General features: G+C 36.5%; 1 protein-coding gene across 1 annotated transcript in view; it reads right to left on the bottom strand.

The window, feature by feature from the left end:
• LOC129281779 (long-chain-fatty-acid--CoA ligase 1-like) overlaps positions 1-19,359 on the bottom strand; it is a 45,204-nt gene that overhangs the window by 11,795 nt on the left and 14,050 nt on the right. Inside the window, exons 5-19 of the mRNA XM_064113164.1 lie at positions 17,984-18,085; positions 16,658-16,757; positions 14,641-14,819; positions 13,091-13,123; positions 12,399-12,450; positions 11,565-11,638; positions 10,494-10,571; positions 9,812-9,946; positions 8,539-8,624; positions 7,923-7,977; positions 5,615-5,710; positions 2,916-2,988; positions 2,255-2,343; positions 1,266-1,382; positions 164-217 (exon numbers count right to left, since the gene is read on the bottom strand). Of these exons, the coding sequence (XP_063969234.1) occupies positions 164-217; positions 1,266-1,382; positions 2,255-2,343; positions 2,916-2,988; positions 5,615-5,710; positions 7,923-7,977; positions 8,539-8,624; positions 9,812-9,946; positions 10,494-10,571; positions 11,565-11,638; positions 12,399-12,450; positions 13,091-13,123; positions 14,641-14,819; positions 16,658-16,757; positions 17,984-18,085 (1,323 nt within the window). The remainder of the gene's footprint in view (positions 1-163; positions 218-1,265; positions 1,383-2,254; positions 2,344-2,915; positions 2,989-5,614; positions 5,711-7,922; positions 7,978-8,538; positions 8,625-9,811; positions 9,947-10,493; positions 10,572-11,564; positions 11,639-12,398; positions 12,451-13,090; positions 13,124-14,640; positions 14,820-16,657; positions 16,758-17,983; positions 18,086-19,359) is intronic.

Genomic DNA, 19,359 nt, shown 5'->3' on the forward strand with positions numbered 1-19,359 from the left:
CACCCCATTCACAAGAACAAGTCCTCATTAAAAATCATAGGTTTTACTTCTACTAGTCCTAAAACTGCCAATAAGCTTCTTGTCTTGTATGTGAGTTCACAGTAAAAAACATCAATTCAACCGAGGCACTAGTAAGTTGATTGAAATACGTAGCTTTACCAACCTGTGAAAGCTTGAATATATTTTTCCTTCTGTCGATGATCTTCAGTGTTCCATTCTGTAAAGATGTCAATATTCAGTACGACATGATTATACATACTTCATTTACAGCAATATCTGAGCATACATGTCTTTGAAGAGCAAAGTTGGAATCAGTCAGGTCATCCCAAACTTAAAGGACAGGTCCACCCCAACAAAAAGTTAATTTTAATAAAAAGAGAAAACTCCAACAAGCATAACACTGAAAATTTGATTTTCTGATTTTACATCGGATTTTGATGAAATTTTCAGCATTATGCTCGTTTGATTTTTCTCTATTGATTCAAATCAACATTTTTTTTTTGGGGGGGGGGTGGACTTGACCTTTAATGCCAATTATATATCCCAGAAATCTATGACTGATTCCTTCTCAGCAAATCAAATTGTGTAATTTCAGTAGCTCTTTGCTATTCATTAATTTGATATTCATACCAAGCTTTATAATAATATGTTCCATTTGTATAGCGCAGCTACTATAATTGCATACACTCTACTGCGCTTGATACTTGGTGTCATATTATTACCCCGGCTGTAGCTGAGCCGCCGTATAGGCGCTAAAGCATTCAAGAAATAAATCCTACCAGGTACCCATTCACCTCACCTGGGTCGAGTGCAGCACAATGTAGTTAAATTTCTTGCTGAAGGAAAACACGCCATGGCTGGGATTCAAACCCACGTCCCTCTGATTGAAAGACGAGAGACGTAACCACTAGACCACGACGCCCCCACATGAAACAATGTCTAGGAAGATTATATTTTCTACCTCCCAGCTTGTTTAAAGAACATTCAACAAGATTAAAAAATAAATAACAAAATCAATTAGGAATAAGGAATAAGAAGAGCTCTTGTCACGAGTTTGAACTAGTACAGCAGTGCTGCGAAGTAAAAATTTACTTAGTATTTAAAAAAAAAAGTCAAATGATAGGAGAAAGGAGAGTGAAAAAACATGACTGCTACAGTACTTTGCCCAATGTGACAATCTTCTGACGTTTGTCCGTGTCTGGACAGCTGAACACAAGATAAATACGGAAAGATCGTGGGCCATTCTTTAGAAAAGGACTACTCACAGGAAGCCACATGCCAATGTCACCAGAATGAAGCCATCCCTCATCATCAAGAGCTTCTTTCGTCTTCTCAGGGTTGCTAAGGTAACCTCTAAAAACATTTGCTCCACGGAAACAGACCTAACAAGGGAAACAGATTACGGCATCGGAAACCAAATGATTACAGCTTTCCTTAGAGAGAAAAAATATTTCCTGGAAAATTATATGAGATAAATTGAAAACATGTAGCTTCTTTGTCAGGTATCACTCTTTGCAATGTTATTTATGATCACTCACAAAAGGATCTCCGACAAAGTTCATCGAAAAAAACAATAAAAAAACAAAGGTTTGAAAAAACAAAGAAGTACATTAGAATTTAAAAAAAATTAAATACATAGGATGTTAATTATTTTTCGGCAATATTTTTGTAGATTTTTGTTGGAAATGTACAAATCTATATGTTCACCAAAAATTAGCATTCTACTAGCTATATAAATTGAGTTACAGGCAAAAACATTCACAAAAATCCAAACTTAGGGCAAATTTCATACGCTTATTTGCATATTTAATCAGTAAAAAATTGTGGCAATTAATTTTTTGAAAATTTGACTATACAGTCTTGTAGTTTATATCCAGCTCTACGCGTATGCAAATTTTCGTGGCGATCACGTGATCAACGGCCAAGATCTGAGGGGGGGGCAAATTGACCCCCCCCCCCCCCCAGTATATGTTGGTCTGAAATAGCCCAGTTAAGAACAGGTTACTATATCAATTTTTTGTTCAGGATAAGGCCAATTTTCTCTAGGGCACGTTTCCATATTGCAACACAAATGGGAAAATAAAAGCACAATAAATTTTGATGGCAATTGAATAGGACATCCATGGTCATGATCTTCAATGGCCTTAGATTAATTCAAGACATGCAATATATGTATTGTATGTCTTAAAGGTCAGATTACGTCACCAAAGTGAATGCCATGAAATCTTATAGTGTTGTTGTAATTGTTTCTTACTTCTCCTTTGTTTTCTTTGGCGTAGTATTCCATCTCAGGCACATCAATCAGCTTGATCTCACAGCAAGCGAGGGGTGGCCCAACGTGGCCTGAGAACATATCAGACAAGAATTATCCGTCAACAAACATCAAACTTTATGGATATGTGTTTGTGTGTGTAACTGGGATAAAACACATCACTCTACATACAGCAAACCACATAGGTGTGTTATACAGTTACAGGCACTGTATTAATAGGGTGAATAACGTTAGGGAAAGACCTTTATTTAAAGGGGGATGCTCATACATGTACATGTCTTAAATCTTTAATGGGACTCTTGGTGGTCTGGTCCTAGAGTGACACCAGAAAGGGGGCAGGGGTGTTTCATGTAGATTTTTATCACTGATTTTCAACAGGTGTTATAAGCTACTGGAAATCCTTGCATCTGATTGGCCAAGAGAAAATTAGTCAGTGAAAAATCACATTGAATAAACTCTTAATGAAACGTTCCCTTGGGTGCTGTTTCATGAAGACTTATTTATATAAGAAATACACAATTTCTATAATGAATGTAGTATCAACCAATCAGAATGAAGGATTTCAGTAGCTTTGAACTGATATTGCAAATTTGTTACTGTAACATGTTTTGTGAAATGGTGCCCCTGGTATTCAAATTCTTACCAGTTGCATGGTCTCCAGGCAAGGTCAATGTACTAATGACTGCCGACTCTGTCTGCCCATAGCCCTCCAATACCTGTATATATTATAAAAAAACACACACAAACAAAAAAAAACATTTATTGACAAGAGTATTTACGGGAAAGAAATCAAAGAAATATGTATATAAAGATTGCCTGCTCTTTAGGATCACTTCTTGTCCCATTGGGGAGGTCTCCCGGGGGGCCACTTACATTGCCGAGTGGATACCATGCGCGACCAAAAAAACATGTAAAAAGGATGTCTTTTTCGAGATAGGGCACGTTACGTACGTAACGGTAATGTAATAAGGGTGTCAAAAACACTAAAATAATGAAAAAAGGGTATCTATTTTTGCTACGATAGCTACGTTTTTAGGGTCAAATTTGCGAGGGTGTAAAAAATTTCAGACTTTGGATGTACTTTTTGCGCCAAGAGTCAACACTATACGTGTTTAGAGTAAGATTTGCGCGAGATGTGGGAGGTACTTTACTAAACCCAATGATGTAGGTACCGACGTCCGTGACATAACACTAAAAATATTGCTGTACTTGTTTAGGGGGTCAATTCATGAAATACATGCCAAGAGTATCATTTTGTTTCCAATACTTGTTAAGGGTAGGGTTTCACACGCAAATACTTGTCAGAGGGTGCATTTTCAGAATATTGAAAATACGTGTGTAGGGTGCTTTTCGAGACCCCATGGTCGCGCATGGTATCTACTCGTCAATGGAAGTGGCCCCCCCGGGGAAGGTCTTTATTACACACAATTGACAATAGGACTGATTTTTATATTAATTAAACTGCTTACACTGATCACAATGCACATTGAATAATACACCACTGATCATTTACTTAGTTGTGTCATAGGGGGAACTGGGCTCCGTAACACAAAGATTAGCGATTAATCGCTAATTTGAAAGAACAAAATTATTGGTTCCTAGTAGGTCTATGCAGCAAAATGTATGATCTTGATAGGCCATTTCATTTAACGATTAATCGCTAACCTTTATGTTACGGATCCCAGGGGCCTGTCTTACAAAGAGTTACGATTGATCCGATCAATCGCAACTATGGACGGCCAGCAACGTCAACATCTATTATGCATGTTTGTTCAAAATATTTTCTAGCTATGATGTATATTCATGCATTCATTGTTTTCTTGAGAATTCACTGCACTCTTCTTTGCATGCAAAGGACATTGTGCAAATTTTTCGTAGAAATAAATTATGACACTGATGGATTTCCATAGAGTTACGATTGATCAGATCAATCGTAACTCTTTGTAAGATGGGGCCCAGGTGTTACAGGGTGTGTGCTGTATATGAAGGTGAATTTGGGGCATATGCTTACAATGCCCCTGGCATATTGCATTCATTAACTTCATGGATTCTCAACTGCTGGCACTTGAAATGTTTACCGACACCATTGCCAGATGCGTGATATATTGCACATTCAACTTCTAAAATTTTATCTAGTCTATATAATCATGATTCCAATTTGTAAACATAAACCTGACTTGAAGTTGATCAGTTACAGTTCTTTGTTTATTCTGAAAATTAGCCATTTTCAGGAATATAACCTCAGTGACCCTTCATTGTTGATTTTGATGCCATCTTATTTAATCAGACCTTCACTTCTACATGAAATCATGTACATGATCTAGTTTGAAGCTCTTCAATCAAACAGTTGTTTAGTCACCACAAGAACTATCGTTTTCTCATTCCGATATATGCGTATAATGAGCTCAGTGACGATGAACCCACACAAACAAATCAACCATTGTCACTCCTATAGGCAGATATCGGCCTCGTTTGAAGTTAATCCATCAGATGTTTTTTCATCCCAAGAACAAAAAACAGGATAGACTGATGAAGTTCATTAAAGTTCATGACTCTATTAGCCACCCACATTGGGAGGAGGTGTATTAAAGTAATTTTTGATGGCAATGTTTGAAAGTTTTGCATCACTGTATTAAACACAAAGAATGTTTAAATAACAACTTGAGCTTTGTTTTAGCCTTATTTTTCCTGGGCTTTTTCAGACCAGGTTTTTACTGGAGGGGGGTCAATTTGATCTCAGTTAACAACCACACAATCGCCACAAAAATTACAAATAACAAAGTAATCTACAAGACTATATTGTAAATTACTTTTTTAAAATATTTTTTAAATATGCGTATCATAGTTTAGGTTATTTGCAATACATGAACTGGTGATTAATGGGCTATAGGTGTGTCAGCCAAATTTTAATGGCGCTAAATGGCGCTAAAAATAATCCATGAACCCACTTAAGAATAATTTACCCTCCAGTGCTGCAAAGTATTGACGAAAATGACATCTACTGTGAATAGTAGGAGAGTGGTTTGATTTATTGCATTACTGTAGAGTGCTTGGAGACTTCTGGGGGGGGGGGGGTGTTTCCCGTTTCACAAAGAGTTAAATTCATGCTTAGTACTGACGCGCACATAATATGAAATGCGCAATATCATTGATTAATATGCAGTAGCATGATTTGACCAATGCGGTGATGGCTTTATTTCAGCACGCAACTGAAATTTTAAGTACAACTCTAAGTCATACTTATTCTTTGTGAAACACCTCCCCCCCCCCCCCCCCCCCCCCCCGATCATGTAAGTCTTAGGCGCTACATAAGCAAGTACAATTATTATCATTTATACTCACTGGAACTCCAAGCACGCATCTTAAGAATGAGATGACTTCTGGTGAGAGGGGTGCGGCACCAGAGAAAACTACCTCAAGGTTACCACCAAGAACACCCTATAAAAAAAGCAAGCACAAAAATAATAATTAATGACATTACTGGCCGCGCAAAAACCCCCATAAACTGAACCTCTATACAACTTCCGCTTTTAGACACCGGGGCAGGTATTTAATTGAAAGCATTGATTAGGTAGGATGGGGGGTCGGGTGTCCGGACACTTTATATTTTTGAAGCCTTCTTTTTTGTCTTTGGATTACAAAAAAAATATGAATTCAATAGTTATAATCATCTTCGATTTTGTCCTCTCTAATATTTCCTAACATTTTCTACTAAAAATTTATGAAACTTCACTTGTAAATTTTTCCAAATGACTTTCTAAAATTGATCGTCCGGACACACAACCTGTCCGGACACACAACAACTGGGTATACTTTACTTAGCATTTTACTCGACTGAGCAAAATGCTTAAACTCTCATTCATATCAGATCCAAACATTTTAGTTTATCAAGCAAAATACTATTACTTATAACCATTGTGGTATCGTAAAAGTTAAAGCCAAATAATGAGTGATGTATGTAATGTATCCATCTGTACACAGTATGTATGACTGCGCGTATGCATGTTTGTAAACTGCACGCCAGCTAGGCTTAAGCCAGGGAGGCGGTTGACTTAGATTTAAGCAAAATACACAATTGAAAACAAAGATTGATTAGTATTTTACTTAAGAAAAATACTTGAAATTCTGGCTTAAGTATTGTATTAATTTGAATACTGGCACTGGGGTCGTTTCATAAAGCTGTTTGTATTTGTAAGTAATGTATTATTTTACGCACGACTGGTGACCCTTACTGTATCATACACCACAAGAAAGGGTTGCCAGTCGTGTGTAGCTCATTAAAAGCTTTATAAAACGGCCCTAGATCAAGATGTACATGTAGTGGTCAACCTGATTTAACAAGTGTGCAAGACGGTATAACCCCTCTTCTGGAGAAGCTACCTTGATAGGATTATCAAGAGATATTATACAAATATATCAGGCTTTGAGAAAGTATAGTGGGGAATTATTTATCCGAGGTTGGACTGGCAATCACTATTTTCTCTGAGGGGCAAAGCCCCGAGGAAAAATAGTTATTATTGCCAGTCCAACCGAGGATTAATAATTCCCACTATGCTTTTGAAGGAAACGCCTGATATACTTGTTTTATATCCCTCTTTAACTTGTAGACCTAGTCCTTGCCGATATATAACCAATCTAGACCAGTTCTTACGTTGCCGGACCTAGTCCTACAATAGGCCTGTTGAGCTAATGTAATGCCAACCCGTTCCTGGGTAGACTGTGCGCGGCCTACCCGACCACAGTTAATGAGAGGTCCGCTGCGCTGCGCCGCTGCAATTGTCTAAAAATCAAATTGTAAACGCGCAGGCTAACTAACGGATCTTGACTAACCTTGTTACTTGTGAGGTATAATTTGAATAATCCTGTATGAAAGGCCGTCATGGAATTAAATTTTCTGCATGATAATCTAGGCCCAATTCCACACTGTTTTTTTTCTTCATATTGTCGGTAAGTAAGCGAGAGCTTGTATTTTATTTTGTTGATTTATTTTTGCGGATATCGGGTCTGTAAGCATGCGCAGCTCAACGTTGAGGGAACATATCGAGCATGAGAATGCACAGTTCTCCCCATGATAGTATATCGAAAAATATACGGAGCTAGAAGAAATCTATAAGGAGCTATTTGCAGCGATGTGCTTTCCTATTGAAATTATACTTTGTCACATGAACGCAAATTGACCAATCGTTTATTTAGAATACTCATGAATATTCATGAGAGGGATATAAAAACATGATAGAAGGAGAGAGGAATGGAAAATACAAGATTTTCGTGACAAGAAAATTGGAAGGAAAGGATCAGTCATAATCACGATCATGCTGTATATTTCATATATTTTGCCAAAGATAATGTAAATGATTCTGTCATTTTGTTTGAGGTTGAAAAGTTAGCAATGACTTTATTTTATGGTTTCACTTATTTTTGTTCACATCCACTGAATAGGCATACCATCACAGTTTCTGTGAGGAATGATACATGGACATTAAGAAAATGGGGGAAAAAATAGCAACAATAACCAATTGTGCAGTATACAGGCACATACGTGGTCTCTACAGAGCCAATAATGCCAATTATCTTCTAATCGCACAAAATAAAAATACAGACAAATTAATAAACAAAGCATGTGAAATCAAACTTTATTTGAGGAAAATACCTGGATTCTCTTGAAGGCTAACTTGTCCCACATGGTGGTATTCCTGCATATTCCCCTGTGAAGACAAAGAAAAGTATTCTTGGTATTTTCAATAGCATTAAAACTAGTATGCACAGGAATTACAGGGAAGGAATCGAAGGATAAAGATAAAATGTTCTTTGAGGTTTGACATCCACTCCAGCATGAGATCTGCATACTGTTCAATTCAATTCAATCTCTTAAAACTCAAAGTGGTAAAATAATAATTGGTGTTCAACCATTCTTTGTATATTATGTTTGGTTGAATTAAATGTCTTCATATTTTAACAATCAAGGTCAACTTATTCCAAATTTTTTATATGAAGTCTAAAATGGCTATTTTGGTTATATACAGAGAAGCTTGTATTGTTTGTAAGTTTTTGCTAGTTGGTTACAAATGAAGTATGTTGCTCGAAAATGAAAATGGAATCATATTTGCTTTATTATACATACAAAATTGCCTCCATGTCATAATTTCTATTTTGGGGGACTTTTTCCACAAGGTCATTATTGGTTATATTTTAAGTCATCCCAATTCATTTCAATATATCATCATACAAGTCAAATTGTACTTTTAAATTTATTTCTTCCTTCTTACTTCTCGAGGTCGGCCATCTTGCTCTTCATACCCATATTGAATATCGTCCTCTTGATCCAATTACTTCCATTCACCCCTTGCATAACCTAATAAAGAACAAGCAAAACCAAAAAGAAAAACAGAATAATTATGACAGAAATACAAACAAACCTGCTTTACTGACCAAATGTAGCGAAGGAGGACCTATTTATAAAGACTACCTTTTGATAAAGACTTCTATGTTTGAATAAGTTTCCGCATTGAAACATGTATTAAACGAGGCTGTCTATAAAGACCACATGCTTATACACACTCTTTTTCAGGTCTCCTCTGTAGACAGAATTCACTTAACATGATATTTCAATTGCATATTTTCCACTTTTATGAAAATGGAAACACTTTAGAAAGACAATTAGAGAAGGAGAAAAAGAGAGAAGGGAAGTTGTATTAGCCACCTAGTTAACAGTTAGAGATGCATCTTTTTCCACAGGAAACCTGCACCCTAGCAACTTCACATTACCAATTCTCAGTGATTTTCTCACAATTTCTCAGAAAATTTATTTTTAAAATGGGGAACATGGGAAAGCTGTTACGAAAAGAGGTTTAGTGCCATTTAACCCACACAAGGCCAGGGTATTTCCGTCCATCACAACATCACAACGAAAATTGGCAGGCTCCCTGTTCACATATGCCTCAGAAAAATACAATTTTTGCTGAAATATTGTAGTATTTTGCCTGAGGCATTATGAGCAAGGGTCAATCAGGATTTTGTATTTTACACACACAAAAAAAGAACAGAGCATCTGTCACTTACATCATTAATAAAATGATTACATAAAAATTAAATGATCGCGAACATGAAATGCATTAACATGCATTGTTAATAGGAAGCTGCAAAATAGAATTGCAGACATTTAACTTCTTAATAAAAGCATTTACAATTTCTTTGAGTTAAAAAATGCCCTTCTTAGCAACAATCTTTATTCTCTTTATAAAATCTGTGTTAAATTCAACATCAATTGCACCTTTTGTGGCCAAGATCTGAGGAAAAATGGGGCAAATCACCCCCTCCCCCCCCCCCCCCCTCCCCAGACAAAATTGGTCTGAAATGTCTATTTAGAATAAAAAGGATTAACAGGGGATTTTGTAGCTAAAGTTTTACTCTTTATTATGGTGAAAAATGTTCAGTAGCCAACATTTACATGTACATCTTGTGGAGCACAGCATGAAGCCATTTGTAACCACAAGAAAAGGCACTACCTCAAATACTCAATGAATTGGATTGGAAACTTACCTTATCATGAACTCTGTTGAGAAGCCTTGGTACAGAACAGAAACCACTTGGTTTAGCCATTTTGACGTCATCAATAATCACCTTCACATCACCGCGGTAGAAAGCTATCTTCCCACCATGCATGAATGTCATCAGCTGAAAGAAAGAACGGAAGTTTCAATTTAGTTATAAAAAGATTTATGAAAAATAATGTTGGGAATTTTTTTCTTAAGAATATATGGGAATTAAACCCTACCTGGGTACTCAATCATTTCTTTTATTGCATTGGAAATCCACACTTTTTTATGCTTAATATTACACAATATACGTAATAATAATCCACTTTGATATAGCACTTAATACATCTGAACAACGTCTCTAAGCGCTTTACATATATACATGTATTATTACCCCGGTCATTGGATCTTGGCATGCCCGCATACAATGTATGCACCTTCTCCACTCCCTGGGGGGCACTCCAACAAGAGTTCAAGGACTCAATTGCTAGGCATACTACATAGGCTTTCGCATCCTACCGCGTACCCATTTAACACCTGGGTGGAGAGTGGCAAAATGTGGATTGATGCCTTGCCAAAGGACGCTAGGCCATGTACATGAAGTACATGGTGACGTCTTGCCGCCCTAGGTTCTTAGTCTTGTCTTACAGATAATGTCAACAGAGTAGAAGCACAAGAATACTTACACAATTGAGTCTCTCGTACATGTGAGCTAACGGGAGGTAAGAAATGTGGCACTGACCTGGACGGAATTCTAGCGCAGGCTAGAGAGAGACAGAAAAAATTAAAATCAGACAAAAATAATCACATCATGTGGTTTTACAATGGGACTATTTGATTGTATAATTGGCTGGTTATCCTAATTGTTGCACTTGCTATACATATCTAATAGAGGATTGTTGTAAACTATTCACCTTTTTTCATCTCCTTTCACCTACAGAAGCCAATATGTAAGTCAGGTATATCCCATTATTTTTTCAACCATGTTTCAAGTGGAAGACAGCTACAGTCCATTTTTAACTTCTATCTAGGTTTTAAGGCTTGATTCACTTATTTCTCCTCTCAGGAATGACAATTAATTGCTCACCCCCAGTCTCATTCTTTTAATATATTGATTTAATGCTGAACTATACTCTACTATTTATTGTGGATAAACACGATTTGAAAACTTATTTTGTGTGTAGGTATGTATCAGTATTTTTACCATCTGTCTTTGTTTTTTAAGTTTATACAGTTTTAGTTGTATAAATCTGAAAATATTTCAGCCAGAGGGTTTCATTTGCTTGAAATCTCGTTATACATTGAGAGAATTCTTTGAAAGAAGTAAAAATGCCAGTGTTTGGAATGTTTATTATCCTGGAATATATACCCTTTTCCCCAGCAAGCAAGCATTGGCAGGCTGACCCCCCAAAAAAAAAAGTCAAAGAAAGCCAGCCCTCCGCTCTGAAAAAAAAAACATGACCAAGTGCAATCTGAATACCGGTAGGCATTATAATGGTCTAGACTGTCATAGACTCTCAAGATTAGAGCAGGTTTTGAATATGCCTACTTTATAAACCTCAAATCAGGGTTTTTAATTTCATTAAAAAATAAAATCTTATAAAGAAGTACATGAAATCACCTTACACTATTAATATTAAAAGACAATAGAATATGTTGTTGTTGTTTTAGCTTATACGGCGCGTATCATTCAGTAGTGAATATTTGCGCCATAGATTTGGAATCGGTAAGAGAGAAAAGTAATTATCAGAACTCACATAGCAAGCTTTTTGCAATCCCGCTCCTGCAGCTATTATGTTTGCATGTGTTAACATTGCACCTTTAGGATTGCCTATTAATCATAGAGAAATAAAAAAAGGTATTAATTTGTTAATCTTTTTGATTAATTAATATCTTATTCAATAATTCATTCATTGATTATACATTCAATCATTCGTTCATATTTACTTCAATTTGCTTGTTTCTTCATTGCTGATGAATGAATTTATGAGTTAATAATAAACTAATTATGATTACTTTAAGTTGTTTTTTTCATTTGCATCAGTATTCATCCAATACATTTTCCATTCCTCCCTCCCTCCTTTCTTTCTTTTATTCTTTCATTTATTCTTTCTTTTATTCATTCTTTCTTTCATTCATTCATTCATTCAATTCAATCATTCAGTAGTTTAATCAGTTATTTTCATTCACTTTATCAACTTCCATCTTCTGACAAGAATATGTTGACAGACCATTCTCAGATGCAATGTTAAATGTATCATTTAAAAGTTATTTTTCAGTTACCTTGCCTGAAGGTTGGTATTTAAGTTATCAAGGTTAGGTAGTTAAGTTAGCTAAGTTATGTAGTTTAGTTTGTTACGTTTATTAAGTTAAGTATGATAAGCTCTATATTCAAAGTGTTAGACAAATGTCCTAATTAACACATTAGAAGGAAAAGCAGCGCCAAAGTTTTTCTTCGACTATATGCAGTAAAAACAAAGAAAATTATTTGTTACATAATAGTATAATACCACCATTTCCACCACAATAGTAACTCTCAATCTCAATCCTTTCCCTCTAAAAATTATACAGTATGACCAAAATATTCTTACCAGTTGTTCCGCTTGTGTAGCAGACTGTAAATAGATCATCTTTTTCTGGAGGCTATAAGAAATACAAATTTTAAAAACAAAATAACAGGGGTATTCACATGTACTTTTGTTGCTGCATACACTTAAAATATATCGTCAAACACTTTGTAAACTTTAAGGCTCGGGTGATTTTCATAGCTGGCAAAAATTATCTTGATTCTTCTTCACACACACACACAGTCCAATTAGATTAAATGAGAGCAAGCTGCACCAGCTCAGCTAAAAAACTGCCAATTTTTCTGTTGTGTACCGGTAACCACTTCATTTTGAAAATTCGATGAAATCATTTTAGGATCTTCGTAATAAAAAAAACTTTCTCATTTCGTTTGTCTATTAATGTAAATTAGATTGAAATCGGGGCAATAAATGAAGGAATTAATATCAGAGATTGATATTGACCACATACATGCACTGTTTGTGATTGACCACATATACTGCACTGCAACCTGACTCTACATGCTACATGACTCTCTCCCTATTTGATTCTTTTATTTTCATTATGTTCCATAACCACTGAACTACAGGAAGTAGTATCACATGCTTTAGAAGACTACACATAATTTTTTTTTTCCAGGTTGTTGGTAATCTTTGATATGTTGGTTTCAAGAATTCAGGGCAAAAAATGTAATTTTTGTTCGGGAAGTCATACTTACTGATGGATCCTGCATATGTTTCTTTCCAAGTTCCTGGATTTAAAGAAGAATGAGTGAGCGATGTTAAGTTCTTGACATAGTTAGTTTCTGTGCTAACAAAATCACTTAAAATATGAAAAGGGGAAGTTGTTTATTCATGAATATTCATTTCAAAATACATCATATATGCATGTAGTTTCTTATACCTTGATGCCTTATGCCATACTGTCCATAGAACATCGTAATTTCTCGTACAGATACATGTCTATAAAAATTACGATAATAATAATAACGCAGTTCTTGCATAGCGCATATCATAATATGTCATAACGTCCCTATGCGCTTCCAAAGGACTTGGAAATAGCCTGGCTTTAGCCCCGCAACCTTTTACAGCCCGTTGGCATTTCAAGGAATAAATTCCTGCCAGGTACCCATTCATCCCACCTGGGTTGAATGCAGCACAATGTGGATGAATTTCTTGCTGAAGGAAATTACGCCATAGCTGGGATTCAAACCCACGACCCTAATCCACTGGGCCACAACGCTCCGCAAATCACAGTATTCTTATGGTAATGGGAAAGGTGACATAGAATTTCATCTTATCCCCCCCCCCCTTCTTCTACTCTTTCTTTTTCTCTCTCCACCTCCTACTTTTCCATTCTTCTTCTTCTCTTTATTAAGTCCTTGTTCTCTGGGAATCCTTACCCTCCTCTACCCACCCTCCTTCTTCTCCCATCTTCCTCCAGCTCATTTCTCCTCCTACATCCGTTCTTCTTTCTTTTCTCAACAACAACAAATTATCAAGAGGGTAAAAGTCATATGCATGGCGAAGATTGAGAGGCAAAGTGAGAGTAAACTACATGTAAGATGTTCTTGTCTATTTTTGTATCAAATGAGCAAATGGTACAAGTTTACTGCATCATCGAAATACTATTAAAAAATACATGATATTACAAGTCATTATGGTCCACATCTGGAAATATTTTCACTGTTTGCTACAAATAATATGCAAATATATATGTAAATATATAAAATAAATAAAAAAATAAATATCAAAATCAACGGGTGATTTAATGTTTGGTGTCGACCTTTATGGTATTGGTGTTGGCATAATTTATACAACACCACAGAACCAAACTAACAATCTGGTCCTGGGACTAATCGAACTAGGTGTTGAGCAATCAATGGATGATTTGAAGATTGGTGTTGACCTATTGGTGTTGGTGTTAGGTCAATTTTAATGTATAGCATAGCACAAAAACTTAAAATGCCGCTGGTACAGGGATGAATTTCACAAAGAGTTGAGATGTCAATAATGCGATCTTGATATTTTTATAAACTCAGAATAGGATTTGGAGCTTATGGAAGTAATCTAAATTGTGCTTCTAACACCAACTACAGCACCAACACCAAAGTTGATGTCACCCAATACGACATGCGATTGGATCATCTATGAAATCCCACATTATAAGTAGGGCTAAGCATGCATTGTGAATTATTTTTCCAAACCAAAAACACCAACTCCAACACCAAACTTGAGATCAGCCATTGTAGTCCAAAGTGCTACGTACCTTCAGCTCTTGAAGTGTGATGATCTGTACGTTGGCATCCTGGGCTTGCTGTTTGACTTCAGGTGTAATTTCTTTGGGCAGCATCCCAATGATGATCTTCAAGGAAGGGCTCGATGATGCCTTCTCCAAAACGGCTGAGATTCTCTTTGAAGTGTCACATACAACGATGGAAATATCACCTACAAGATAGGGAATAGAAACATACATGTTGTAGTACACCAATGAAGATGATACAGAGAACCATTGTCTTCTCTTTTCATAAGGAGAGAAATATATTTTGCTGATTATGACAGGAACTAAGAATAACTGGCCAGAATAAAGTTACATTAGAGGAGCCAACAACTCCCCGGGTCATGTGGTCCAGTGGTTAGAGCATTGGACTCATAATCGCAAGGTTGTAAGTTCGAATCCCCACTTTGCCATTGTCTCCACTTTGATAAAAAGGCCCAAGAGTATGAGGTCAGCCATAATGACTGATTAACCTAGATGTAAAATGTTTCCTAGGTAAATATATACCACCTTGGCGTATACCAGCAAAACGCTGTCCTGCCGAGTTCCTTCGGGAGTTACAAAAATAAAAATAAAATACAGCTGTCCAAGAAAAGATCTGTGGCACTTTCGGCCATGGAGAGTCTCAGAGATTGGGATCTTTACTCTACCATATGAGAAAGTGTGTGGAATCATTTCATAAAGAGTTACAACCATTGTAACTTTGCCATTATGGCAACTTCCATGGCGACAGGGCTCAGCAGCCAATCAAAATCAAAGTTACCATGGCAGTTGTAACTCTTAATGAAACAGACCCCTGCAGTACATTATTGAATAATTGTGCAGTGCACTGCACCTTTGAACCTTTTTTTTATCATAAAACTTTTCCAACATTTAAGAGAGATTAACATCTGAACGGTGTCAAAGTTTTCAGAAAGCTGATGATAATCACGTAATTATTGGTTAACTAGCTTAAATCAACCTTCCATAAGTCAAATGTTCGCCTGAGTCAAAGCAATTTTTTAGACCAGATCATAATAATAATATGCAACATTTATATGGCGCTTAATACAGATGTTTCTAAGCGCTGCATACTATTACCCCGGCTTTAGCACGGCTATCCTGATCGGACGCTCGAGCATTCAAGGAATTCCTTTCTACCGGGTACCCATTTACTTCACCTGGGTGGAGAGTGGCAAATGTAGATAAACGCCTTGCCAAAGGATGCAAGTGCTGCGGTGGAGTTTGATCCCCGGACCTTGTGTTTCAAAGTCCATAGACTTATTATGTAAAGCATGTGTTATATACCTATTGTAAGTCAAATTTCTCCAAATTTCTTTGGTCCAAAAGATATGACTTAGGCAGCATTAGCTGCATTTAACTTTAATATTTAATTTAAATGTTGCTGCACTTGTATTCGAACCCAATTTCTAATTATCTTCATCAGAATTTGATTTTGATCGAAATAGTCATGAACTGAATACTAACTTTCGTGCTTCAGAACAATGTCATCACAATTATAGTTCCAACTTGAAGGTACACTGGACATGTATGAGATAGGTGATGATTATTCCCATACCTTGGTTTATAATGTAAGAGGAGACAGTGGCTCCTGATAAGTCACAGAGAGGAATGTTCACATGAAAATAGATGATACATCCCATCTCAATATAGTCATAATAAATTTATAATAATAAGATTATGATACTGATAATAATAATGATCAAATGAAAATGAAAATCCATATTTTATTGTTCGAAATAGACATGAAATGAAATACTCCGAAAATTTGATTTGCCCAAGTGATCGTGGGCCCGGCAGCCGCTGTGCAGCACCTGATCGACGAGGCTCTATCCCTTTAATCATTGAATGCCAAACAGGGCAGTAGCAACTCCCATCTTTTTACGTCTTTGGTCTGATGGGGCCGGGGTTTGAACTCCCGACCTCCCGGTTGTGAGATGGACACTCTACCAACTGAGCCAAAGGTACACTTGTAAATGTACAAGACAGGTGATGATTGTTCCCATACCTTGGTTTATGATGTAAGAGCAGACATCAGGTCCTAGTGTGTCGTAGAGTGGAACGTTGACAATAGAATATGTAACGCATCCTATCTCAAATAGTCCCCACTGGAAAAGGAAAAAATCATTTAAAATAATACAAATCAATGAAATTTCGTTTTCAAAAGGATGAAATGGTCAAATATAAAATTAAAAAAGATCTGTAATAGTATCATATATGGACTTAGCTTACAGAACTTATGGATAGCAAAACTTAAAGAGTGGAAAAAGCATTATTTGGCTTTCTGAGATAACGAGCATGGACCTCCCAAAATAGAATTTCCTTTATTTGAATAACAAGTGGAATGCCTCTGGCCGTCTCACCTGCATCACGCGATTCAATATAGCAGCAGTGCTGATTTTGAAAACTACTATAACTCGCACAAGATGTTCAGTGATACTTGGTTACTCTTACTTCCACGTTTTATGAACTAGACCAATACACTTATAGAGATATGATGGCAATTCAACAAATACCCCCAACGTGGCCAAAGTTCTTTGACCTTACATGACCTTTGACCTTGATCATGTGACCTGAAACTCGCACAGGATGTTCAGTGATACTTGATTACTATTATGTCCAAGTTTTATGAACTAGACCAACACACTTTCAAATTTATGGCTGTAATTCAACAAATACCCCAATTTGGCCAAAGTTCATTGACCCTAAATGACCTTTGACCTTGATCATGTGACCTGAAACTTGCACAGGATGTTCAGTAATACTTGATTACTATTATGTCCAAGTTTCATGAATCAGATCCATAAACTTTCAAAGTTATGATGGTAATTCAACAGATACCCCCAATTCGGCCAAAGTTCATTGACCCTAAATGACCTTTGACCTTGGTCATGTGATGTGAAACTCATGCAGGATGTTCAGTGATACTTGATTAACCTTATGTATAAGTTTCATGAACTAGGTCCATATATTTTCTAAGTTATGATGACATTTCAAAAACTTAACCTTAGGTTAAGATTTTGATGTTGATTCCCCCAACATGGTCTAAGTTCATCGACCCTAAATGACCTTTGACCTTGGTCATGTGACATGAAACTCAGGCAGGATGTTCAGTAATACTTGATTAACCTTATGGCCAATTTTCATGAACTAGGTCCATATACTTTCTAAGTTATGCTGTCATTTCAAAAACTTAACCTCAGGTTAAGATTTGGTGTTGACGCCGCCGCCGCCGCCGCCGTCGGAAAAGCGGCGCCTATAGTCTCACTCTGCTATGCAGGTGAGACAAAAATCAAGTTATCTAACTCAAACAACAATATTATTCAAATATTACCTCAAGTCTGTTCTGTGCATAGATCCCTACCAGGGCCTCTGACTTTGGCTTGAGTCCAAGGTGGATTAACCCAGATCCAATTTCCTTTGCTGATTCGTATACCTATAGAATACAAATATGAAATCATTAAAATTAATATTCTGCTTTATACAGTGCTAGATTTGCAGGTAATTCATCATCCTAGTTATTGGATTCTGGATTGCCTGCACACATTGGGTGATTTCAAGTTTGGTGTTGGCATTGGTGTTGGAATTTGGATTGCTTCCCCTAGCTCCAATATCTATTCTGAGTTTGTAAAACTGATCCAGATCACATTATTGACATCTCAACAACTAGTGAGTGACTTTTCAGGACCATCTTCATTTTATGTTTGGTGTTATACTTGTGTAAAAATTGACCTAACACCAACACCAATAGGTCAACACTGAACTTGAAATCACCCAATGTAATCACATTTTTCTTAGAGAGTGTAGCGGCAAGAGCAGGGGAAATTCACAGAGAGTGGAGAATGTGTACATAAATATGTAGAATATGATAACCAGACAAAATATTCATCTGATTTTTCAGGTCTTAACAAAAACATAGCATTTGCAAAGGCCTGGTCCCACTGGCCGACAGACACAAAACGTGCTCATAACAGATACAGCAGATAAGCAAAATTTTGGGTGGCTCCATCCATTTTCATCCGCTCCAGACTATGGACAAAATGGGCGAACAATGAAATCACAGTGGACGGAAGCTCGATGGATACAGAGCATATGAAACGCGTATGCAAAGAGTACTCAACGAATACATAACGTTTTCCCGTTTTCCAATGGAAGGCAAGATTCTTTTCCGTTTTACATCCTATCGCATCCATAACAGCAGTGGGACCAAGCCTTAATGTAAGCCAAACCAAAGCAAATTATCATTGTTATAGCAGAGTTAGATTTTTCAATGATTCAGAAATAGGAAATGCCAGATATTGAGATATAGAACTATTAATGCAAGAGATTATGTTTACAATGAATGTGTTTTCCTTCATTCTCTTCTTCAGAATTTCCATAGCTGTCCTTCAATCTATCAGACTTCTCCCCCCCCCCCCCTTCTCCTTCCCCCTGAATCAAGATATAGGTTGCTCTCTGCCTTTCTGTCAACCATCTCTGACACTATGACAGATATGTGAAGTATCATTAACGATATCTCTTGTTTGAAGCACTTTGGTCAATCCCTGCCCAAACAGGCCGATCACACCATAAAAGAGCAACAAAGTTTCAACTTTGATTGTTTAAACAATTGATTAAATGATCTATAATAGTAGATAGAAGATAAAAACTTTTTAATAAATGAATTTATTCCAAATTGATAAGAAAATCATTAACAAATTGGTATGATGA

The sequence above is a fragment of the Lytechinus pictus genome, chromosome 18 (genome assembly GCF_037042905.1).
Source record: "Lytechinus pictus isolate F3 Inbred chromosome 18, Lp3.0, whole genome shotgun sequence".
Lineage (NCBI taxonomy): Eukaryota > Metazoa > Echinodermata > Echinoidea > Temnopleuroida > Toxopneustidae > Lytechinus > Lytechinus pictus.